Source organism: Symphodus melops (assembly GCF_947650265.1).
Source record: "Symphodus melops genome assembly, chromosome: 1".
Lineage (NCBI taxonomy): Eukaryota > Metazoa > Chordata > Actinopteri > Labriformes > Labridae > Symphodus > Symphodus melops.
The window spans coordinates 12,620,331-12,646,977 of record NC_136691.1 but is presented as its reverse complement, the minus strand read 5'-3'; the positions used below and the strand labels follow the sequence as shown (position 1 = coordinate 12,646,977).

The window sequence follows — 26,647 nt, the reverse complement described above, 5'->3', positions numbered from 1 at the left end:
TTTGGACTGACATGCAGGTGGGGTAGGGGGTTGGGGGTGGGGGGAGGATGATGCCATCCATATTAACCCAAAGAACAAGAAAGCCTTCAGTGCTTTGCAAACAGTATTTTTCCACATTCTTTTTGTTTTTATGTGTCATATTCGTCTTTATTTTTCTTTCAACACTTTGTTGATGCCACAATGGATTAAGATACAGTCACTTTTGGAAATAAACCACACACAAAACATCCAGCTTATACTTGAGTGCTTTACAGAAAGAGTCCTCAAGACTACCAATAATCAAATGTACCGACCGCTTAAACGACCCAAAGAAGAATGAGGCCAATTACAAACACAAACGCTTCCTTGTCAGGTTAAAATTCCATCAGGATAGTATGTCATTGTGGGGACACAGACAAGAAGAGGAGCTCTCTGAGAGTAATAAAATGCATCCCAGATTGACTTTTGTTGCACGCTATGATGCAGTATCACTCCACACCAGCAGATGGCGGAATAGTAAACACTCAGGGCAAAGTTTCATCCAACTATGCCTGATTACAGATTGAGAGGTATGTACAAAGTAGGCGGGGTTTATCGTCTACTAGCCTTTTTTTTAAACCATATTAGAAGTAACTAAAAATATATGATACATTTATCTCTCAAAATAAAGTTAAAGAAAATATGTATAATCTATAATTTAAGATAAGACTAAATGCATATGTCAATTTGAACAAACAAACAGTTTTTTGTATGTTTCATACAATTCCTAAAAAAAGAAAAGAATAAACAGAACACAGTTTGATGATAAGTCCAGATTTGCAGTTCAAGTTGTTCTCAGGTACGTTTCGATTCAGAGTTGTTGAAGTAGACAGCTGGGAGGATGGATGGCCAAGCAGATATAGGAACAACCAAGTTTTAATGATAATAACATAGCTCAGTATTAGTTTGAACAACAGGGGCAGAGGAGTGGGAGGTTGGCCAGTGAAGTTACACACACCGAACACAGTCCACATTTAACAACACAGTCTTCATCTTGGAGATGCGCAAAGAAACCAACATACAGTATATCCCCCATTCCAATCAGCTGATACGCAGAAATCCAGAATGAATCTAAATACACATTAATTTTTTTTTCTTTTTTCCATAGTATATTAAGTAAAGGTTAACACTGATATACACGCACACCCACACACACAAACAGGCTTATGTTTTCTGTACCTAGGGTTCACATTCACAGTTGTGCTACAACATTAGATAAAGAGGGCGGGTTTCTTCAGGGCAAGGAGGGCAGAGATGGTTGATGAAATGGCTGGTTGGCTGAAGGGCATGACTGAGGGGAAGGCAGTGGGAAAGTGCAGACATCCACATCCACAGAGCTCCAGACACAATGCAGACCTACGGAGGACAGAGGGAGAATAAACTTGATTGAATTCCACTGTCATGGGTGAACTGCTATTAAATATATTAAAATATTATATACTGTATAACACATGACACATTTTGGTTTGCCTCCACTGTGTTCACTTCAATTACACAGAAAATTAAAAAAAAAGTTTCCAAAATGTTGATTTATTAAAAGGTGCAGCATCATTTGTTACAGCACTTCTTTAAAGCAAATATTGTTGTTTAGGCCATTTGCCAAGACTATAGGGGCTTGACATTATACATTATAGCGATGACATTATGTTTCAGACCAAGAAGAAGAACCATCTAAAATATATTCAAAATTGCTCATTGAATGGTTATTAACAACATGTTTTTCAAGACACTTCACAGTTTTCAGTCAGGAAACACATGTTGCTTACAACTCCTTATTTGTTGGGCAACTATAAACAATTGATATTGGCCCTGGAGCATTAGTTTGTGCTTTTTACATGGAGCAAAAATTCCCCCAGTTGATGCTCAACATGAGCTGTCAGGAATATACACTTGTGGCTACAGCAATCAACTACATACATACACATATAGCTGAAATACTTCTGTGAATAAATTTGGTTTGCTGAATCAATTTAATTACTTTTATTATTATATAATTTAAACTCAAAGTCGAGAAACCGACTTCACCGAAACTTAAATGCAAACATTTAAACTGACTCATCTTATCGTATCGTTCTCATACTTTGTAAATGCATCATGTTATGAGCACAAGACTCAGACAGTTAAAGAGTTGTAAAGGATTTGGGTTTTGGGTAGATTTAAAGTAATGTAAGCTTGCAGCATTTATTTATCAATACGTTATACCTTGGGGGTTTACAGGTCAGTCAGTCTACATGAAGTCCTTAATGTTGAGGTCATCCAGAGCGTTCCTCGGTGGTGGTGGCTTCCTGGGGCTCTGGGCTGCTCCGGGAGACATCTGCATACACATTTGACTTTTAGCACTTTGACTCTGCTCTCACTTTTATGAATAAAAAACATTATATTTCGTGTATATGTTACCGGCGCCCCAGGAGTTGCCCCGGTCGCAGGGAAGCCCGGCCTCACCATCGGCATCATAGGAGCTCCTGGTGCCCCAGGCTTACACAGAGACAGTGGAAGGAAAAGGAGACAGTAAGACACAATGCTTGACACTTGATGGGTGTTAGGGACACCTGAGGGACTCATTGTCCATCAATGTCTAGTAATGTCCAGACTGGGTTCAGGGACATTACTACACTATACTGGACTGGTGGTCTTACCATGCTGATGCCGGGGTAAGTCCCCATAAAAGAAGGGACCCCCATGGGTACGGTCTACAGGTGTGAAGGGGAGGGAGAGGAGGAGTTGGGATGTTACTAGACTACATATAAGACAGACAGACACAAGATGCAAACAATGTACACAACCAAATCTTAAATTAAAAGTGGACATAGACACACTGATTTTGGACAGTAACATTCAACAGAACAAATAAATAAAATAAAACACAACACAACTTTAGACCTAAAACAATTAACTACACACACATGCGCTAGGGTTTCAAAAGCAGAGGAGAAGCTTTTTGCAGGAAGCCTACAGATGAGATTGTTATTTCTGTTGTAGCCAGAAAGACAGCTAACCTATCAATAAGGAGCTAATGTGTTAGTGAAGGGTGTTCAGCTGTGAGGAGAACCAGGAGGCTATCCTGGACTCAGATAGGATTTAAAAAATAAATAAGAATAAAATAATTAAAAGAAGAAGAAGGTGTTTCACGGCAACAGCTTCTAAATTTGGTTTTATCATTTGCCACTTCATTACTCTCCAGTAGATGTTCCAGATACGTACAGTGTATCAGAAATACTAAACTACATATTAATTGCCTTCATTTCTGCCCTTGGTCTCTTCAAGTGTGGCAAGTTTGCTTCACGGGTCTTTTCCACCTTCTTTGCTGCCATGGCCCTCAGTATGCTACGTTTATGATAAAATCTGGAACCTGGAGAGCAAGATGAAGGCAATGCTCATGATTGCTGCGATGCCCTGTCTGTTGCTGCCATGCGTCTCCACTCCATGCTATAAGACACAGACAACATTTACCATGGGAGCACCCCAACATGGGGGAGCTACCTGAGGAGCCGCTGGGGTTCCCATTGAGAGATCTAGAAAAAGAAAGAGAGATACTGCAACATCACTGTCTTCATTTACTGACTTCAGTGAAGCCACATTTATAACACATTTTTGTTAAAAACATTCAGAATTAAATCAGTGGGAAGAAATACATTTATTTGCTTTTTTAACAAGATCTATACCACATCATTTTAAGGCAGTTTAAGTATTTAACTGAAGCTGGGAGGTGATTAGCTTATCTTAGCTTAGCATTTAGACTTGAAACTAAAGAAAATAGCCAAATTGCTTGACAGCACCAACAGAGCTTGTTAAAATGTTGATTATTATTCTTTTAATGTTTGATTATGAATTTTAAAGTTTGAAAATTTACATAGAGAACCTTTTACCGAAAAAATATATATATTTTAGACAAGGCTAGGTTAGCTTGAAAATGTGCTGACTTTACAACATTTAGAAACAATCAACTCTGTCTGCGATATAAGGATAGCAGCAAGCAATATTTTAGGTTGGCATACCTACAGATTGTATACAGAAATAAAGCACATAGTTTAAGATTTCTTGCTTGTTCACCTTTCCTTTAAAACAAACAAATGCAGTAGGTGAATGTTGGTACAGTCAAGAGTGCCAATAACTTGTTTCCAGTCATTATGTTAAATTAGGGCAACTGGCATCTAGCTAAAGCTTCACATAAGTGCGGGTGTTTCAATCTTCATATTGTGGCATCTGTTGTCTCATTTGTCTTTTACATGTAAAGCCAATAAGCAAATTTCTCCCAATATAGAAAGACATTGCTAGTGATCTAAATGACTACTTACTACTCGCCATGTTAGCCATAGAGGTGTCAACATCACCCCCCTGAGGGGTCAAAGTGGGCTTCATTACATCTCCTAATCCATCAAATACTACAGAGAGGGAAGGAAAGAGGGAGGCTGATGTTAGCATTTTTCAATGTAAGCAGTTCTCACACTCTAACAGAAGCCATACTTCCTACTGAGGATTACCATGACAACCAAGAGATGTCTCCATGACAACAGAGAAGAGATGAGCACTGTTATATTTACTAAAAGGCCAATTTCTATTATATTACAACATAGAAGACATCGCACTGTACGATACCAGTCAAATTTGTGGAAGCACTGGTACAATTGTCTTCTACCTATTTTTTAACCTCTGTGTTGCTGTATGTTTGTGCGTGGCTGTGTGTTTTTCAAATGGACCTTGAGTCTTCCAAAAAAGAATTATATATATATATATATAAATACAAAAAATGTAAGTATTTCATTCAATGGTTTGTCATTTTGTGCAGACTGAGTTAATATGTAGTCATATCTTCGAGAGGAGACATCTATTAGCTGCTTAATACTGTGCTTATTTGCAATATGCACAAAGAAAACTATATTTAAAAAAATAAAAATAAAGATATATATACACCATACCATCATACCAACATAAACAGGCTCAAGAATACATTTTCAGTGATTGTTGGTTGAGTTACATTTTTTGGGTGGATTGTGTGTGTGAATGCTGCAGAAAATTGGGGAATAGGCAGTGCAGCTAGAATGAAGCTAAGCTAAATGCTAAAGCACGCTGCATCGTCACTCTCTGTGACTGTAGAGTGTCAGTAATGGAAGGGACAGTGCAGCTGAGTGTGCCTTTCACCACTGCAATGCAGCAGTGCACTGTGGGAAGTTAGCGTGTTAAAGAGCAAAGGAAACTCACCCAGTCAAATGGCAGGAAGCAAGCAATGAGCCAGCGCATGAAATAGTTGGAGAGAGAGGAAGAGCGAGTGAGGAAGAGAGAAAGAGAGAGAGAGAGTGAAAAAGAAAAAGCCCAGTTGCCAGAGAAGGGGGAGAAAAGCATTGAGGTTTAAAGGAGCGGGAGACAATGAAACCATCAGAGTTTAAAGAAGCATGAACGATAGAAAGAAATAGGGGAAAGAAAGGGTTAAGCCTTCAAGCAGTAGTATTGCAGACCATCAGTTGTATAACATAAAGACCAATGGCATAGGACAGGGCATGAGAGGAAACAGGTGGGCAGGGCACAGAATGCCATGGTAACAGTCACCAGTGAAACTAAATGAAAAATGCTAACAGGTGGGAGAGATGACAGAAATTCCCCAAAGACAAAAAAAAAAAAAAGTTGTACATGATGTGAGGATGACAGTAACTGGACCGTATATGGACATAGTTTAATTCCACATGATTCAACAGTGACTGCACTTTACTGTATACCCAACAAATAACCCAAGTTTTACTTTACTCACAATCTCTTCAAATTCAATAAAGCTTGCTCACAAACAAGTTATGACTTTGAATTTGCAACAACAATCACAAATCTGTGGTAAACTGAACACAAAAGACTTGTTTTTGATGGTACTATATAAGATTTGTTTCACACATAAAGACTGACTTTATGTGATAATAAGTTAAAAAAGCAGTCAACCTATTAAACACCTAAACATGGACTATTTAAGTTTTCTCCCACATGCAGTCCTGAAAGTCTCCGGAACATTTCAGGACCGCATCCTGAGTTGCCCTCACAGCAGGAGTGATTACACATATTCATAGTATCAACAAAAGAGTGGGAAAGAACAAACTGGCAAGCAGAAAATTAAATGAAGCAGCATTTTTATGTGCACAAATTAAACTGTTGGTGCAATGGCCCCAAGATATAAACATCATAACCACCACCCACTCTCTTGCAGTGAATCCTGCTGCATGAACACATCGACTCACCCTGACTCCTAACAGATGTTTTACTAGGAGGCTGTCAGGAAGAAAGTCCAGATAAAGTTGGGTGAAGTCTCTGTTTGCATGTGTTTAAGGGGCTTCCGTCTTAATCAGAAATCAACAGTGTCCCCCTGGATAAAAGTCCCATGACATATCCTTTGACTGCCACCCCAAGTTAATGTTTCATTTTTATACTTATCCAGACTTCAGTCTCTCAAAAAAAAAGCTATCCAGTAATAACTCTGGAGGGTTACTTACAGCATCCTTTTTTGACTCTTAGATTTATTTAAAAACGGTCATATTTAGCAACTTGAGGTGGAGAATGGGCTGCTTTTCATTATTTAGTTAAGATCATTATTGGGTGTCATACAAGCAAAAAATTAACAAAAACAAGTAAATTTTCTTTGAATGAACCTTTTTTCTTGAATTTGAACCTGTTTCATGAACCAAAGTCATTTATTGAGCGTCAGAAAAATCATTTTTCAAAATTGACCATTCAGCCAGAAACATACAGTGGCTGTAACAACAACAACAACAACAACAACAACAACAACAACAACAACACAGCATGCCGTAATGAATTAACAATGGCTTATGTCATGGATGGATTATAAAGCAACTGCCCGCTGAGCACAGACATGTAAAAAGCTCTTTCTACTCCTCTTCTTTCTGTCAGTGTTTTGTGCAGGTGAACCAGAGCTTTCAGATGCTATTCATGAGATATTGCACACTGTAAATGAAGACACAATCTTATCCTCATGAATAAATAACTAAGTGAAATTTCTCTATTAATTTAAACGTTACTCTAGCTTACAGTAAGCATGCTTTGTAGCTTTCATTTGAAGAAAACCATAAAAAAATGACTTTTGGGTTTCATAGGATTCATTTCCAGACACTCATCTTAAAAGGTTCTGAGCAGGGACAGGAGCAGAAAAGCAAAATCCGGACATTTTTACTTTTTACAGGGACTGCAACTCAAACAACAGTCTGTCTGTATGCTATATGCCCATTAAGCAATCCATTCATGACTTAACCACAGTGTTTTTACTTCAGAGTGTACACACTATACATGCAGAAGTCCGATGGACTGGTTTTACCTGACATGAGTTCAGCACCGGGGGCAGCAGGCGCGGCAGCAGCTGTAGCATCTCCTCCTGTGGACTCTGGCAGGTCAACACCAAAAAAACCAAACCAAGCCATGCCAGGTCAAAGCAAGAGGAGCCATTCCCATCGCAGCATGAGGGCAAAGAAGTGGTTATAGTCAGCCTTCTCCTTCACACTGGTAATGCCAAACAGAGTGCTTCGAGTTAGAGAGGACGATACTGAACGTGTGGTTCCACACATGTTTTATAACAACACAGGAAATATTGCTCTGACAAATTAGAACACGCACACTCACAAGCATACACTCTTATATAATGAACTTATCTGACAGTCTTTGAAAACTGTCCACTTGCATTTTCAATTTAAAACACACAAACTCCAGGTTTGATATCACACCTTGCAGTTTATGTAATTTGAACAATTAATCAAGATAACCCTTATCTCTGATATCTACTTAGAACACTTTTGAAACCTAATCACAAATAATTCCCCTTGTTATGAATTGATGAAACCAAAGAAATAAAATATGCAACAATGTAACTCTCACTAACTCACTGGTTAGAACATACAAAAGCCTGGTAACAATCTCATTGTGGTTTCAATTGTAACTACCCTACTCCTCTTCACTGATGATACATTCAGGAACAGGGGGATAGCAGACAATCATGTTAGTTACCCACCACCAAAAAGGTTCATGATGGCTCCTGTGTCAATTTTGGGTGGGGGTGCGGAGGAGAGAATGGGGGCAGGGGAGCTGAACACATCCGCTGGGGAGGGCAAGGTGGAGATGGTGTTAAGAGCCCAAACAGACTCAAACACGAGTACATGCAAACTGTAACTGACTTTGATTCATTATAATGCATTTTTCATTTGCAATCGCAGCACACAGTTCATGCTGGAACAGAAAGGAGGTAAGAGTGATTTAGAAAATGAATCAAACAGCACAGAAGCTTTAAGCTGACCCATATGTGAGAAATCTCATTTCCTTCTCTTGTTCCTAAATAAAAGCCAAGGACAGAGCTGAAAAAGAGACACGGCAAGACAGGATATGAGAGTGGATGTGCACAAGAGATGGCAGAGCAGGGGCAACAGGGTACCTGCAGTAAACAAGTCAGCACTGGGCGTGTCTGCTTTGGTCAAGCTCGTGTCTGGCATGGAATCAAAAATATCTACGAACACATGCGCATCCAGAGTGAGGAATAATCAAAATGCTCAAACTCTTTAAACAGTGAGGATGATCAGACATGAAACAGACCTTTACAATGTGCAAATTAGTCCGTGAATAAGAATTGAAAGGGGAGCGGTATAAAAAGCATCATTACAGAATATTCAGGAGAATATAAAAGACAAAATTAAAACAAGACCACACACATCTCTAATGTTTACCACTGAAAAGGTCAGTCGCAGGGCTGGTGACGCTGGGGGATATGGGAGCTGAAATGGTTGCAGTGGTGGTGATGGTGCTAGAGGTGAGAAAAGGTGAAGGGGAGGGGCAGGGCACCACAGAGCTAAAACAGGCATCCAGGGAATTTTCCGGATTATTATTCTCCATTGTCATCATGCTGAAAAGGTCTAGACCTGGTGACGTTGTGTTGGTGCTACCTTCCGAGGAAGCAAAGGGGTCTTGAGGGAGGGAAAAGGATGAGAAAGAAATGTAACACATGGAGAGTAACAACTAATGTTAGACAATGACTTCCATACAAACCAGATGAGACATTTTGTTAATGTGAGGATGATGAAAATATGAAATTGAAGGAGGTAGGCTCTCAGAGAAAAAGGGGAGAAAAATGTGCAAAGTTGCAATTCTCTAACAGTTGAGAAAAAGTAGTTCCATAAACAGCACTGGGGAGGAAAAGTGCCAAACAAATAAAGACAATATTTTACTCATTCAAAGTAAAGAAAACTTAGAAACAAAACCCAACTGACCTAAACTGAACAAAATAGAAATCTCCCACCAACAACTTGTTTTTCCTCAACAGAAAATGCACGCATCATACGAAGCCAATGACAAGAGATAAATAACACTAATGTCTTCTATAGCCATGGCAACAACAATAGCACTGTGCAGATACCCGCAGTAATGACAAGCAAGTCTATACGCCTTCTATCCCTGCACAAAGATGAGATGAAAAAATAAAAAACCCCCCATTAAATCCAAAAGAAATCCAAACAAACGCACACATCAGCAGAAACAAGCCTGTAGATAACAAAACATTGGGACATTAACTACTGGAAAAACCATGTTGGTTCAAATCTGCAACACTATTTTATAAACATATTCCATCACAAGTAAAAGCCTTAACTAGCCTTAATAAAAGGGCATCTTTACCAGATGAGAAAACACGAGTTAAATAAAAAGAAACAAGACTCTCTTCCTAGTAACTATACAGTCTATAGAAAGGTACAGTTGGCTAGCTTAGCACAAACAAACAAAGATACCACCTTGTCACATCTGAGGCTCACTAATTAACACACAAATGCTTGTTTAATACATACATACTTTTTGTGTTTCCCTGTTTGCTAAGCTTAACTAGGCGAGCAGAATTATAAGTTAGCTTAATGTTTTTTAATACAGATATGAGTAGAGAAAAACACAGCCCACAGATTAGTTGTAACCTTTTTCATAACACATCAGCCTCAAAGTAGACTCAATGTTAACTGTGGTCCTGTTGTGTAATAAAACATATTTTTGTATGAATAGGGTCCTTTTGCAGCGATAAAGTTAAAAAATCATAGTAGAGTTGTAGGACTCAATAAGTAGCCTGAAGTGGAAAAAGTCATGTTAACCATGAGAATAAATGAAGTGAACTGGATATGAGCCAATGTCCAAACTGACATGGGTAACTGTTAAACATCTCACAGTTTACAATCACCACTTACAAGTAAACGCCAGCTGGGCTGCATCTTGTTATTTTGCAGAAAGGTACCAAAGGGACATGGGTAAATGGTGAATTTGTTTGCATATATTGGTCAACTAAAACTGCAAAAAGTAAGTTAGTGCACCAATCAAATCTGTTCATTTTATGCTAGCTGGAATTATAAAAGTAGTGTGGGTGTCCTCACACACAAGTCATGTTACTTCACTTCGCAGTAGATGGTTCCATTAATATTAATGAGAGGGTTTCAAGTGAAGGACGGGGATGCAAGTATTTCTCAGATCAATCGGATTCGGATTCCATCTTTCCTTCATCAGTCTATAATGACGTATAATTTCATAACTGCTAAAGCATTTGAAAAAATATTTTTTTGAAAGGGCATTTTAAGTGCATGCGACCAGTCATTTAAAATAAATGTGCTTAATGCTGTCAGTGCTGCCTCATGTGCCTTATTGTCTTTGAACAGACAAACAGCTAAAAATAACTTCTGTAAACAGCAGTTAATCAACAAACAGAGGTGGAAAAAAATAGAGAAAAATATAAATATATGAAAATGCATTAGTGACAACTAAAGTTTACTTCCTTGTTCTACAGCTGGAGTGAAATATCAACAGTGTCACTGAGTGGGGAAATCATCAGCTATACATGAAGTAATTTTATCTCTTGCTCCATTCATGGAAAACATTGTAAAAACAGAGTTTTAAAAAACATTGTAGATTTCTTAAGGATGCAATCCATTGCAGGGAATCCATTACCTACGCCAATATTTTAGAGAGGACTTATGAGCTCGGTGGAAGATTTGAAGTTGTTGAAACTGGTGCAACACCTAAAACGTTAGTAAAATGTGAATTTAGCTAAACTAAGCTTAAACTAAGCTACGTTTGAACACACACAAAGCTGGTGCAATGCAGTGCTCCACCCTTTGTTACTGTTGTAGACAAATGAAACATTTCAAATAATTGTTTTGGATTTGGAATATTTAAGTAAGTAGTTTGTTGAAAATTTTTTTCAAATTTCAAAGAGACATCTAGACAAAAGCACTCTTCTCATTATTGCCTGGTTTGACAGCTTTAAAGAACAACTGGTTTTAAAACGAGATCCCTGTAAAAGTATTTTAATGTCAACTTGAGGGGCAAGCCTAGATAATGTATATCATAGAAGGCTATGAGAGCTAAAGGGCCAAAGAGGGCCGGAATTTAGCAAAGGGCACAGTTGTTGAATCGCAGTGGAAAGCTTTTCAAGATGTTGAACACCTACAGTGGTCATCTACGTTTTTGCTTTTACCCTCACTCTTACTCAAACAGCCATACACGCACAAAGACAAACTTTCAGACACCCACCAGCTCCAGCGTTCGTAGCAGAGGCAGGCGAAGCAATGGCGCCACCTTCAGTAGTGGCTGCAGAGGCCTCAGTGGTAGGAGCAGGTGTTGAAAAGGTATCTGAGGTTCACAGGAGTGGACAGAGACACACAGAGACAGAGAGAGACAGAGAGAGAGAGAGAGAGAGAGAGAGAGAGAGAGAGAGTAAGAAAGAAAGTTGAAAAGAAAAATAAAGTTGTCAAATAAAGTAAAGGCAAGTTGTTTAAGGAGGAAACAGAAAACATCAGAATAATTCAGGTAAGCTAAGTAGCTACTCAAGCATCAGACAATGACAGGTGAATGGACAAATGGGATTACAGACATGAAGCACTACAGCAAGGATTCGTCTACTGCATGGAGAGCAGAATAAGCTTGAAATCTACAAGTGTTACAGCTGTAACTGTAGCCATGTAACAGGGTTTTAGCAGAATTGCTTTTCCCTGAGGTCATAGAAAAGCATGTCTGCCAATCAAGCAAGATGCATGTGGAGAATGAGTGTAGCAGTATTTGTAATCTGAGTGTGCAGCTGAGAGTATCTGGAGGCGTACTGCACTTATGTGTCAGACAGAGTAACTGTGATAATGTGTTTGTATTCATTTCACAATATACTGTGCATGAAGAAGTAAAAGTAATAAATCATGAAATAAATAATCACTTGAATAAGATATTCAAAACTAATACATTAACTAGTAGTTGTGAATAAAATAAATTCATATTATCTCTTTCTTGGATGTTTTCCAGAAGTAGTAAATTCAGCAGTATCCTACAAGATCATCTGTGCTTACAAAGATCAGGCATATTTCCTCCATGAGAGATGTTAACCAGGTATGCACTCTACATGATGCTAGGTAGGTAATGAAATGTTAGGCTAATTTAAGCTAACACTCAAGCTAGTTTACTCAGCAAAATTGTAGGGTTGGTTAGTTAGTGACCCTGGCTTTCTTTAAAATAACTTTAAAGATTGTTATATCAGTAGCTAACAGCTAAATAGCCTGGCTAAAATAGACCGAGGGCATATTGATTAACTGAAAGGTTTCATAGTAATTAAAGTGACAGGAATTCAAATGTGAAAAGAAGTGTTTTTTGTTATTGGGGAAATGCTATTATATCTAATATTGTAGGCAACAAAAAACAAAATCCTTAAAATAACTTCTGTATTAGTTTTCAATTAACAGTTCATTGATGAATATCATTATTTATTTCGTGATTATTTATTGTGCTCTATTTCAAACAATTTTCAAAGCAAAGCTGGAAACAATGAGCGTGTACATCAATGCATCATTTAAAGTTAAATGTAACTGATGATGAAACATCATCAGCAGAATATAAAAAATACTTGTGAAGTGCAGTCGAGATACTGTATGTGTTTGTGCATGCAGTCTTTCTGTTATCATATTGTGTGATGGTTTTCGGATTGAGCTTCCCAGACTGATTCTTTCATAGAGAATTTTCTGGAAGCCCACTGACCTCCCAACAGATCCATATTGACGGTGCCAGGGGAGGTGGCAGCTGCTGTGCTAGTGGGAGGAGCTAGAGAGACTCCAGGTTCTGCTGCTGCAGGAGTGGGCGTCGCTGCAGGGGAGGGGGCGGTCTCTGCTGTGAGGGTGGGTTCAGATAGCAAGGAATCGCCCATTTCTGCGAGCGCCAACAGGGTATTCGAAAACCCAAACGAAAAGTTCCAAAAAATAACCCAGAAAGCAACCAAATAACCAGTTGAGTCACCGTTTCAAGAGTGAACAAAACAAGCCGAAAGAAAAGTATGATTGAAATAAAATTCAATTGAGAAAATTTAGGATTAACCAACCAAAGAAACCCAAGTATTTACCAAATTATTAACATCACCCAATCATAACCAATAAAAAACAACCAACAAAATAGCCCCCATTAAAAACCATAAACCAGACGATGGAGTATGTGGAGGGAAGGGAGAGAGAAGGCAGAGAGAAACAAAGACACTCAGACTAGAGAACAATTTGAGGAGACAAACAGGGAGGTAACCACATGACATTTCTACAGCGAAGTCTGTTTTATATGGATTAACACACCAACATAGCTTCCAGTTGATCTCCATTTCAGATAAGAGTTTGTTTAGAAAGTCATACACACTGAGGTATCCTGGAGGATGATTCAAGACTACTGTACTGTATTCTAGACTAATGCTGGAGATGAATTACAAACTTTGACTGACACTCACCTGATCCAAGGAGATCTATGGAAAAAGAAAACAGGAAATGAAAAGGTGTTCATTCAAACTATTTATGATTCTTCCTTGAGACTAGTGGTTTTCATGTAAATGAATCAAGCTCCTATAAAAAAAACCTTTCTTGCAAATAACTTCTTTAAACTGTCAATGCTAAAAAGTGCATTTCAGCTTCTGAAAAGAGAGGAGGAAGGGACTCACCTCCCCAAGATGTGGGAGCAGCTGATGTCCCGACTGAAGGACCCGAGGAGGACAGTGGATCCAAATCCAACAAGGAACTGGAGGATTAAGGCAGAAACAAAGTGAGTAAACCAACAAATAATGTTAGCAATCGACGATGTCCTATCAAACATTTTGTTCGCTAGGAAGTAGAAGCCAAGCTAAAAGTGTTTTAGGATATTATGCTTTCTGTAATGTGCACGGCACCGCTAATAAGTTGTTTTATTAGCTTTTAACTGTTTTCTAGCTAATGATATTATTACACTTGTGTTATCTGGGAATCAGGAATTTAGCAGATCATTGTCTTTTATTTGCTGATCAACCTAATGGTGATAAATAAATTTGTATGACATTAGAGGAAAACGGTTACTTTAGGAATATGATTAAATTGAATAATAAGTCTTAATGGTTGTTCCTAAAGGGCGGAGCAGTAGTAAAAAAGAAGACATGTTCAGGTAATGTGACGATCGACAATTCTGTTTCTTATCATAATCATATCTTGTAATATTTATTATCAGGAGAAGTCACATTTACTTTGAGCTACTGTACTTAGTGGGTTTGCATGCTAACATTTATTGATAGTGAACACCCCCCACCACTGAGGTAGAGGGTAGTATCAAACAGGCATTGCTTGGAAAGACCACCAACTTTTGAAAAAAATCAAGATTTTAACCTGAAGATTGTTTCAAATTTTACATTACAAGGTAATCAATATTTTTTCCCCGTCAAAAAAGTATGTAGGAGCAGAGGGGATAATCAGAGGTACACAACGTATGATCCAGACCCTGTATCAAATATCACAGTAATCAATTAAATAGATTGAAAAACAGTATTTCAGCATGGACCACTTGGTGAACCTATGAACCATGAGTAGGATTCACCACAAATTCACACATCATCCGTACATATCCAATACATCCAAAAAGTCTCAACAAAACAGACATGATTTATTGCTGTAAAATGAAGCCCTTACTCCTCAGCTGGCTCAGGAGCAGCCGCAGCAGCAGCACTCTCCCCAGGAGGTGGCTGCAGTGTCGGGACAGCGTTTGAAGATTTGGCTGGAGTTGATGTTGGAGATACATTGTTTGTAGGAGAGCCCTGCAAGATAGACAAGGAAAACCCCTTTCAATGTTGCATCAGGCCCAAGGAGCTCATCAAAACATTTCATTAAAATGTATGTATATGTCATTAAAATGTATGTATATATATATATATATATATATATATATATATATATATATATAATTTGAATGAATCTTACCTTTGTTGGAGACCTGAAAGAGCAAAGACAGATTATTTTTGAGTGCTTTGCTTAAAAGGATATCTTTAGATTGGATATTATTTTATTGGTGTATTTCAAGAAGACGTTGAACAAAACTAAAAAACAGATTGGATTTTATGTGATCATATGAAGAGTTAATTTCCAAAGAATAAACTGAAAAACACATTTTGTCAGCAGACATTATTGATTGGATTCCAATAGTTAATTTAACCCTTCATATAATGATCCACATTGCAGGTCAGGGTGCAATAATACACATGAGGTGACTGACTATTACTCATACCATGTGTTCAGTTCACACATGTAAAGACATCAATAGACACATTTCAAAACAGAAATCGAGTAAACTTTGGTGTTTATTCACATCACACTATCAACATAGTGTAACCCACATGTGAATGATGTGTACATTTAACTGCCGGTCTTGGGGGGGGGGGGGGGGGGGGGGGGTCATAAGGAAAGTAAATCTACACAGTTCTCTCTGAGAAGTTCAAACACATTCAATATATGCTCACCCTTCACTGGTGATTCCAAATGAACATAAAAGGGGATAAAAGAGAGGAAGGGTTAAAGGAAACAATAGGAAAAGCACTTGTTAGACCTCTTTCTAACAACAATTTGTCTGACTGCTCAAGCTTTTCAGTCACACGACTTTTGTGTCCCAAAACAAATATGGAGCTTCCAAGAATCCACCTTCTTTGCCTTATGTCAAGATGGGATTGCAATTCTTCTTATATGGCTTGTAGAGATTAAGACACACCTAAATGGATATGAAGAGAGTACTTGCTTAATAATCTCTTACCCCTTCTTTTTGCCCTTATCATCTTCCAGACCATTCATGTGTGTTTCCAGACTCTCCAGGATGCTGCTGGGAGCCTGAAAAAAAAAAGTTGATAGACAAATTAATAACCCATTTCAATATGTTCCATCATTGCAGCATCTGTGTTTGTCTGCCAGTTATGGGAGAAAAAGTGGGGAAAATTAAACTGACAGGGTATTAGATTATCTCACTGCAGTTCCATCATGCATTGTACAAACTCAAACACACAGGACCAGCATGACCTTTTTGTGAAATACTATTTGAGCTTAACATGCTGACACTCCATCCTGTAATCAGGCACTCAGCAAGGACACCCTGTGGTTACCGGGTCCTCAAGAGGTTTAAACGGACAATCTTCGTCATCTGAATCTGCTAGATCCACCACCACCCCAGGGTGGAGACACTGGGCAGAAGGAGATTGTGATGGGTGTGTTTGAAGTGGGAAGGTTGATGTGCACAACATTCTTCGTACCAATTCTTCTGGGATTAATAAATGATAGGTATGAAGTGTTAACTCACGTAGTTGATGTCAGGAATGTCGTTTTTCTCAACTCCAACAGTCTGTGGAAGGAAAAAAAATGTGGAAAAATGTTTTACAATAGTTGTACTCATTACCTTTTTTATTCTGAATATATATAATCCTCAAGTTGGCTAGACCAACTCAATCAGTTTCGCAACTTGCAAGCCAACGGACTGTTGCAAAGAACATTTTCACAAGATGACAGCACTGGTGGTGACAACATCAATAGATTTTAAATGAATTGCCAAATGCCGTCCTAAGACTGCCATACCGTTGAAAGTTTTTTTCTATTGCCTTCCCAATCGTATGGGATAGCTACACTTTCCTACTGGTCTTCTGTTGGTTGGTATAACTCCTGCACATTTCTTGTGTACCATAACAACAACCAGATTAAATTTGCTGTGTCCGTGGTTGTGTTTGTTGCGTCTTGCAGAATTTGTGATAATAACAGAATTGGAAAGCAGACGGGCAAATAGAAACTTCTCTTTATGAGTTTTGTTTCATTTTTAAGTGATTTTAACAATCTGTTAAAAAACACACATTAAAGATGACAGTAACCCTTATGTTTTGACAAAGCAACCAAAATAAACTTGTCAAAGATCCGTATGCGCTGTTTGAATATCAGGTCTTTAGTACAAGAAAATATCGCTCTAACTAGCATCCTAGTTCTTGCAGTGGGTGTATCATAAAAAGGGCAGTTACTTCATCTGAACATGAAACCTATCAAATAGACACTTCAGACAGAGATATCGATTGTGAAGTTCATATTGAGAACAGGTGGATCTTTTACCTCAGCCAGCTTCATGAATTCCCCGATCTTTGTCACCCTGGTCAGGAACCGCTTGTAGATCTCCAAGGCCTCCTTACAGTCACTCTTCTTCATCTTGAAGTATTTCTCTATGAATACAAGAAGTTACACATTGATTTTAATCAATGTTCTTATTTTTAAAGTTTCAACCAAGAGTCCCTTGTGCACAACTGACCTAACAGGTTGATGATTCCGTCATTGTAGGATGCAAACAGTTTGACCAGATCCTTGAAGAGCAGCAGAAATGCAGCATTGATGATCCCATTGTTCAGCTCCTTTGGATGGATCTGAAAAGGCAAAGATAACGAAAAAAAAAAAGTTTGAGGTGATGCTGCATGTTTCTGTTAAGTATGCGTGAAAATCAAAGTCAGACTCACATCAAACTCCAGGAGTGTGTCAATCTGAGTTTGCAGGACAGGCATGCCTTTCAACAGCTTCTCAGTGGTCATAGTCCTCATCACACCCTCAGCACTGAAACAACAGCTGAGAGTCAGACGCTGCACATGGATCAGAACAAACAATGATTTCATCAAGTATAGAGGATCTGTAAAAATGTTGTATTGTTGACTAGTAATCGCATGAGGGGTCGAACTGCGTAGAAAGAAAGTAGAGAAAATGTCCAGCCTCTGTAGACAGCTTGTTGGACTCACCCCTTCTTGACTCTGGTGAAATCAAAAGCCATCTGGCGGTAGGCAAAGGCTTTCTCGTTCAGGTATCGTCCATACCGTCTGATGAATGTAGACATGTCATAGCCTAACCAGAAACATACATCAAAAGGCGGAAAAGGCTCTTTATTCGTGTTTAATCGCAATATTAGGATTTTACTTAGGTCTTTTTGGAAAACAATAATGCATTTTATAACTTCTTCCTTTAATTTGTTCTTTGTGATGCAAGTCCTGTGGTTTCTATGAAACCTCATTATTTGCATCCTGAGTTTCTATTTGTCTCCTCACTGCTAATTGAACACTAACTGAAGCATGGGGACATGAAAAGCGGGTTACTATCACTATCTCTTGACATTTCCTACTATTTCAAATTGCCTTAAAATTGTCCTGCTTCCCATATTTCGTAGAATTCAGCTCAAACCATTAGGAACCACAGTTTTGAACACCATGATGCAATCAAAAACGTTACTTTTGATAAAGGTGGGAAAACGATGCACACAAGGCTGCCTTGCTTTCAAATTCAATCAAAGACAACCATTTTGAGGAGAAACAACACCACTTCTTGCGGGGAAATGTGAATCATAGTTCATTTTAGCTTTAAAAGGTTTGAATAATCAAGAGTTATTGAGACATGAGACATAAGCAGATTGAGACAACAACGCAAGCATCTGTTTGCATGCATGTGTGTAAAATTACATGTGTGATCGTGTCCAGCCCCTCCTATCTGCCAGATGGCTCTCTTCCTGCTTTTTTTTTCTGCACTGCCGGATACTGAGATCAGTTTAGCTATGAGCCACTACCCTCAACACGCACACACATACACACACTCACACGCACACACACACACACACACACACACACACACACACACACACACACACACACAATAATCACAGTGAGGAGTTTCTTTACCGTGAGAGCCGGTTTTGTCAATAAAGTTGCTGAGATTGAACAGGGAAGTCCTGGAGGCCAAATACTGAATGAACCTCTGTGAAAGAGCGAAAGAAAACACAATGAACCTTTTCAATTACAAAGGACAAGGGAGGAAAGGAATAAAGCTAGAGGTATAAAAAAATATAGAACACATGCTCTCTTGTTTCAGAGGTCAGACCTCGAGAAATTAACATTTGCATTAGAATATACTGTAATTAAGTAATCCAATTAATTGTACAATTCATTAAAAAAAATCAGTCATATCAAGCTCTTGTGTTTTAAACAAACCTGGATTCAAACATGAATTGAATTGTAACAGATGACTGGTCTTCCTCAATCCCACTCACTTACTTCATTGCCGTGGACACACATATGATGAGTGGTGACGAGGGCCTTAAAGACGACCACCCAGCTGGCATTGGTAGCTCTCTCGAACAGCGTGTCGGCCATCTGAGGGATGTTCACATTGGTAGTGTTGGTGGCTGACACCAGGTCTGCAACACAATCCGCAACAAAAATCTACATTCAAAGATCCTCACTTCAAATCTACATTGAAATTTGTGAGACATTTCAGAGAGCTGATGACTAAGGGTTGTTTTCTAGAGTGGGAAGTGTCTTTTTTTAGAGGTTAGTCAAGGTTAGTTTGGTCTTTGACAAATGCAGACATAAGTTGATCAACTAAGATTAAACTTTGATTAAGTGTTCACTGCAGAGCTGCTCCAGACACCCAGGAGAATAATAAGCCAGGAGGAAGACCTGAACTGACACACACACACACACACACACACACACACACACACACACACACACACAGCTGACAGTGCACACAGTAAGAGAGAAAAATGCTTCGTCAGCACTCCTCCCGTGTTGCCAGTTCAGACTCTCACACAGAGTTGTCTCCAGCTGAGAAATAGCAGAACATCACATCAGCACGAGGTGGAATAAAAAGCAAACGGGAGCTAAAGATGAGCAGGTACATCAAAGAATTCTTTCTGTCTGTGTTACACTACTGTGGAATCCAACACAAAGTAGAAACATTTATTGATTATATTATGTTGATTTATGACCACAATCAGGTTCATAGTTATGTACTGTAGATTTACAAGGAATTTGGTTGAGTGCAAAACAACGAGAAAGAGGAAGGTAAAAACGGCTTTTTTTAAATGAGATGAAATAAGCAATTTATACAAATTGATATAATACATCATATTATATGCAACACACTTTAGTTTAGTACACTTCCTGTGGCGTGAAGCTAGGGGGAAGTTCAATACCTTTATAAAGTCAAACTGCTGTAATAATAAAGTAATTTTCCCCTCAGACATCTTGAAACGTGTCAAATCCAAATACACATTTTACAGATGTTAAATACTATACACTAGATATGTTTATCTTTTTATATTTTACTTTCTCTTGTCTGAAAGAGATTCTCCTTAGAGAAAGAGAGAGAGAGAGACTAGCAGACAGATGGCTACAGAGACAGCCAAGTAACGAGGAGAGGAAGATGATTTACTCATGAGGAGGAAGTCAGACTTTGAAAAATTGATAGATTGGATATTTAACTAATAATCTATAATTCAAAATGTTTGTCAGTTTTGCCATTAGGGGACATTATATTGTTCCAAATGCACATGTAAAAGTCAGATATTGCTAGGTTGGAGTAAAAATAATGTTGAAATAAGAACACAATAAACACTTAGCAGTCTGAACGTCTAAAAATGTCATTTTTTCTTGCAGACATGGAAAGCGAAGAGACAAAAACAGCTCTAATCGTAACCATACAGAGACTGCGGCAGATATCGACAGGCAATTCTGATAATAGACAGAGAGGAAGGCCATCATATTGAGCAGGCCTTGGTTTGCCTTGAGAAGTTAGATACCGAACTGACAGCAAGGTGATGAGCAAGAGGAGGAGGAATAGAAAGTCTTTTTGGAAACATCAGTGAGTATTTTGACATGAGGATGTAAGATGTAAAGAGACATGAGGGTCGAAGCAGTGAGGCTCCTCAAGGTCAGAACAGGGCAGCAGGACGTCGGACAGAGGGGCCGGGGGTTAGAGGGGATGTAATGGTTGGGGGGATGTGAACAGATTATTACTTATCACTGGTGCTGGTCTTCCTATGCCCATCCCCCGCGTAGCACACACACACATGCACGCGTCTGTTTTACTCTACCTGTTTGACACCATTATCAGCTTTTTGTCACCACCAGTGCTATCATTATCTGCCATTATTCATTATTCAGAATAGTCATCTTTCTACCACATGAAGAAATGGGCAATATCAGCTCTGATAATCTTTAAAACATATACTTATTATATTTATTTTACTAGATCGAGTTGTAAGTTAATGAAGTAAACACAGATTTTCATCAGATCTTTGTGTTACTAGCTCCACTCTCTAGTACAGCCTGACCAGATGGTAATGTCCTCACTGTGACATCTTTGATCATGTCTGATGTTTCTGTATTCATTCATCATTCTTCCTACTTGGTTTAACTTAGAAATTAGTCTCCAATATATAATCTCCTATCCAGAATTATTTCCCCTTTTCTGTTTGAAGTCTTTCGCCATGGTTTACCTCCTTTTAATCCTCTGTTTACTGATTGCCCTCTGTGTTGTTTTTTTTGTCTTCTTTGTGAAATGGCTGAAGACTCTAAACCCCTGAGGCCTTTTCAGATGACACACACAGTGACATGGTCCACAATGGCTGAACTGTTGTTATTTAACATTATCATAACAAGATCTAGTATTCTGAACACAGCACACACCCTCTGACTTTAAGCCCGTAACACTCAGTGAAAACGGTTTGTGTTCATGTGCTATTATGTGTGTTGACTCATGTTTGATGTGTTGCCATATACAGGTGTTATCTTATCATATAATCCATGCTTCCTGTTTCGGTATCATTGCAGGAAACAAACACACATTGACATACGTGTGTATGTCTAATGAGGATTGGCAGAGCTAAATAAAGACTCTTACGGTAATCCACAGCCACGCTTCTAATAATGAGCTGTTAGCAAGGCCTCATGCTGTGTGTGTGTTTGTGTCTGTGTCTTTCTGCTGTAATCATTTCTTTAAGGTTAAACTAGAGGCCAGAATACTGTATATAGCTCGAAACCCATGCACCCACCCAACATTGTGTTTATCCACCCTGAAAGCTTAACTATAATTATATCAGATAATTATAGCCTTATGCCAATTTGAATCTATTCTGTGTCTGTGTGTCACTGCTCGCTATATAATAATCACTCTTTAGTTTACTGTTAAATCTTTAAAACATTGCACAGATGTTGAGTTCTCCAGCTGTTCGTGTCTACATCTATTAAATGTAGTGTTAAACAAGCACGTTAGAGCAATGCTAACAAAAGGGTGGATTTCAAATTTGGAATTAAGGGACCATTGACAAAGTAACACAGTGAGCTTATAAAAGGTATGAAGGGGTTTAAACAACAAAGCACAACACAATTTACTGACCTGTGACTCCAGTATGAAAAGTTCTACATGAGTCAGCATATGTATGTGTTTCCTCAAAATGAAAACTAGGAAGACACTGGTTCAGATTGTGTAGCTGTTTGCAGCAGAAAATAGAACTGGACATTCAAACCAACAGTGACAGTTAATATCGGCGATTCTTTGTCATGTGCATCATTGGAAAGTCACACAAAAATTCAATATATTCTTTGGATTCAATATTCGCCAACATATTTATGTTGTTCATGAAATAAATGACTCAAATATAATTTACAAACCTTTTAAAACGACTATCTTATGAATGCATGAATGAGGGCAGTCAGCTATGACATTACCTGGTTGCACTTAAAAGCCATAGTTTGATATTTTCTTGAGTAGAACATTGAGGTAAATACTAACATCTGTGCCCTGAATATAAGGCTACAACTAGCTTTTCTAAACACAGAAAATGGCTGGAAATAAACACGTCTGGTTTGGCCGAAAGGTAACAAGAGCAATCAAAAAGCCCCTCCCCCCAACCACTATACTGAATATGACTGCTTCCTGTTGGGAAAAAGCTGGGCCATTCCAGAAATGTCTTTTTCACTGCATTTTTCTTCTACGTATTAAATCCAATATCTACAAAGCTTTAATTTATAGGCGTACAGCTTAATGTTAGGTACTTTGGTTTGCATTGATTTTGCCGGCCCTGTGGAAGAAGCTGACCACTTATTGCTTTCCTGATTTTGTACTGTACATGTATGAGAAGTGCCTTTTAGCACACAAAAAAATCCCTCTTCATGATTTATCAGCTAAATGTTTCACTCACTTTGCAGTGATCCTTAAAAGAAATGCTGTTTGGCCAGCAAGTAGTTAATCACCTCTTCTGACACCTACCCCACGACAGTTCTTTCAGACATTAAAAAACACTATAGAAGTTTTCACTGATGTTACTAGTTTACTAGCTTTTTTTCTTGCTATTTCTTAGCTCATAATGAGGCTTCAACATTAATTTCTCTCTTTTCATAATCAGCTAAAATTCTTCACAGGAGCTTTAAAAGATGCTGCTCGTTGGATTTATATCTGCACAGAAGCAGCTTTTTCTACATCCACAATATGACCTCAAATATTTTAAATGTTGCCTCTGGTGTTGTGTGAGAAAAAAAAACAACTCTCTAAACTGACCATGCATGCACTGCTGTATGAAATTTGGGACAAATTCCTTCCACTTTTATTTTCACTACCCCCAGTATAACACAGCACACAAAGAGGGCTATAAACTGGAGTTTTAAAATAGAATGAGGTATTTTACTATTTTTATTTTCCTGTGCAAATAAATAACAACTGCATATGAACTTTAATCAAGATAACATTTTTGTTTTGCACAAATAAATGTACAGCTCCTAGAATGTAGTAAATTTAAGGGTCAAAGTTATTGGTGCAACGCCTGATAAAAAGGAACTTCTGTAGCATTTTCGCATATTTTATCCAAAATTCAATAACATGCATTTTTTCTTTCAACAAGTGTTAACCTTCTGTAAATTTAAGTCAACCACCTGCACTGAAAGGCCATTGCAATTCCACAGTCATCATTGAAGAAATCTACATTCATCATAATTGTCTCTGCACTCCAGAGATAAGAGCCCTGTCATTTTCCCTCTTCTTTCTCACAATCTCCCTCTGTCCAAATGGTGCCAACCCCCTGACACTTGCAATATGTTGCCATGGCAACTGCATGGCACCTCCTAAACCACTACCAATAGCACACACACATTGAACCCCAGGGTTCACAAACTGTCACTGCCAAAGGAACAGACACAACTTTCATCAAATCAAAATTTCATCAAATACTAAACAATTTCTGTATTAAATATAATGGCCTGCATGTTATTTTCAACTGCAGTATAAAGCAATTTATTTATCTTCCTTTAAATAGTAACAACTGCTTAATGCTGTTCCTATTCTATGTATAAACTACAAGACACACATGTTATTCAAGTTGTGAGTATATATCGTCAATTTAATTAAAAACCATTGTGGCTATGAGTGGAAATGGTGTCAGGATCTCCCTTATCAAAGAAACATGTACAAGAGCGGCCTACATACAACACAGTTGTTGAATTGCCCTAGAAACAGATACAGCACAAAACTCAATGACCAAAAATCTTCTTGAAAGACTAATCATCAATATGTGTATGTATTACATATTGTAGGATGCATTTAAATGTAAAGTGTCAAGAGATAGTGTGTTCAAGTGTTTTGGACATTGAAAGCTGTCTCCTGCAGTCAAAGAAAGAGGTGGTGACAGAAAGTGGAAGTTAAACACATAAAAAGCAAACACAGATGCAGAAGAGAGTAAGGAAACAATGGTCTGTGCTGCATGCTAGCCTTAGCATGGTCACCTTTGGCTGTGTAAATAATGCAAGGCAGTCATTGGCTGATTATTAAATTATTCATTAGCCGAGAGGATCACAAGATATAAGGTCCAGGCTGAGGAAGCAGGAGCCAGACCTGCCTTGCGACCAGACACACATGGGCACATTAAGAAAAAAAGATATCAGTCTCTAGCAATCATCTGTATGCAGCGCCACGTGGCTGCTTTGGTCTGACTCAGTATGTGTGATAGATGACAGTGATTAATCATGATTTGTCATAAGGAGGCCCAAGCCTGGTCTGTGGATGTGTCAATAAAGCTGTGAGGTTGTATTTCTTATTCAGCTGTCACTTTATGGCCTAAACTCACCGCTATGAGGTTTCTGTGCATGCTGTTCAGACATCATACATATATGGGATCAACATTTTCATCAAGTATGTGTGTAGACTTAAGTGTCTTGCAGGGTTTCAGCAGCTCTGTTACAGACTTGTTTAATGAAAGAGCCCATTAGGTGGTCTTTTCCAATAAGAATGACTTGTCAGTCCATCTTAAATTATGACCTTTCTCTCCCACTCTCTCTTTCGCTCTCTCTGTGGGTTTCCATCATCTTTACTAGAGGCTGACACAAAGGGTCACCAGAGGGGTCATCACAGTGGCTACATTAATTCATTATGGCACCACACCCTGTTAAGCTGAGGGTATGTGTAATTGGATGGCCATGATGATAAGATTGCATGTTAGCATGTGCTTTTCGTGGATGTGTGTGGTTAGCCACAGGCTCTACTAAGCCAGGCCTTGCAGTAAGAAAGAGGAAAAAGAGCCACACTTACACTCCAGGTGCTTTTTCTTGGGCGCCATCACTTCATGAGTGGTCGCTTTGCACACAGCTCGGGCCATATCTGATCCCGTTAGCTGGTATTGCGCAGCGGCAATGCGATCCGTGAGCGTTTGCCCCGACATTTTCTCTCCGCTGAATCGACCACCTCAGGAATGTGTTTCACCTCTGGACGATGGAGGAAATGTGTGAATTAAAAAAAACTGCAGCTTCCCGGTGCTTCGGTGATCTGTCCCGTGCTTTCCTCTCTCCCGCTGGATAGGCCTGTGACCTTCTGTGTGTGGGCGGATAAGAAAAAAAACGTCAAACCGAGATCACTTATAAACGTTATTTTCGCATCAGATTGTGCGGTCACGTTGATCATATACGTGGTGACATGAGTAGACTTACGCAAGGTTGTGAATTCCCGTCGGCTCTTCCCGTTTTAGGCCGATTCAGTTCAGCACCTTGGACAGCTAATGCCGCTCGGTTATGTAACACTCAGCTGGCAATAAAAGATATTTTCTCACCCGAAGAGATATACCTATTTATCTTGTTGAATATAAATGGAAAAATGAAGCGAAGTTTAAAAAAATATTCTCGCAAAATGACGAAACGAAAATCAATGGACTACTCCTCAGATCGGTCAAATATCCCGTTTGCAGGGTGCATCAGGTTTGGCTGTTCCTCCAGCGTCAGTGCATTAAAACGAATTTCAAAATAAAAGAGGAACCCGCAATCCCCTCGGTTGTCGGCTCTAAAAAAAAAAGCCGCTTCAGATGCTCTAGTCCGCTCTTTTCAAGAAGAGCAAATGTGCACCACAGTTCTCCTCCGGAGGTGTCGCCAACACTGCGCAGCGCCACAAAGAGGAAACGTCAGAAAGGAATTTCCTTTTTTCTCCTTCCCCCCATCCCGGTCGTTTGTTTATTTATTGGACTTATACATATCCATCTAGACTCCCCATCCTTCCTCCGTGGTGCCTGGATAGTGTTG

The 26,647-nt window shown here is 38.8% G+C and overlaps 1 protein-coding gene across 1 annotated transcript; it reads right to left on the bottom strand.

Moving 5' to 3' along the window:
• Positions 1-26,647, bottom strand: LOC306820437 (clathrin coat assembly protein AP180-like). Its single transcript, XM_079338280.1, has 23 exons — positions 26,066-26,647; positions 25,671-25,949; positions 19,364-19,506; positions 18,992-19,067; positions 18,065-18,167; positions 17,792-17,885; positions 17,590-17,701; positions 17,397-17,503; positions 16,606-16,647; positions 16,069-16,142; positions 15,246-15,258; positions 14,958-15,082; positions 13,967-14,043; positions 13,760-13,774; positions 13,033-13,200; positions 11,548-11,646; positions 7,325-7,390; positions 4,314-4,400; positions 3,469-3,530; positions 2,655-2,708; positions 2,416-2,493; positions 2,221-2,332; positions 1-1,374 (listed from the first exon to the last, which is right to left on the bottom strand). Exons 2-22 carry the CDS (start codon positions 25,798-25,800, stop codon positions 2,246-2,248), a joined length of 1,812 nt encoding a protein of 603 aa, XP_079194406.1. The 5' UTR covers positions 25,801-25,949; positions 26,066-26,647; the 3' UTR covers positions 1-1,374; positions 2,221-2,245.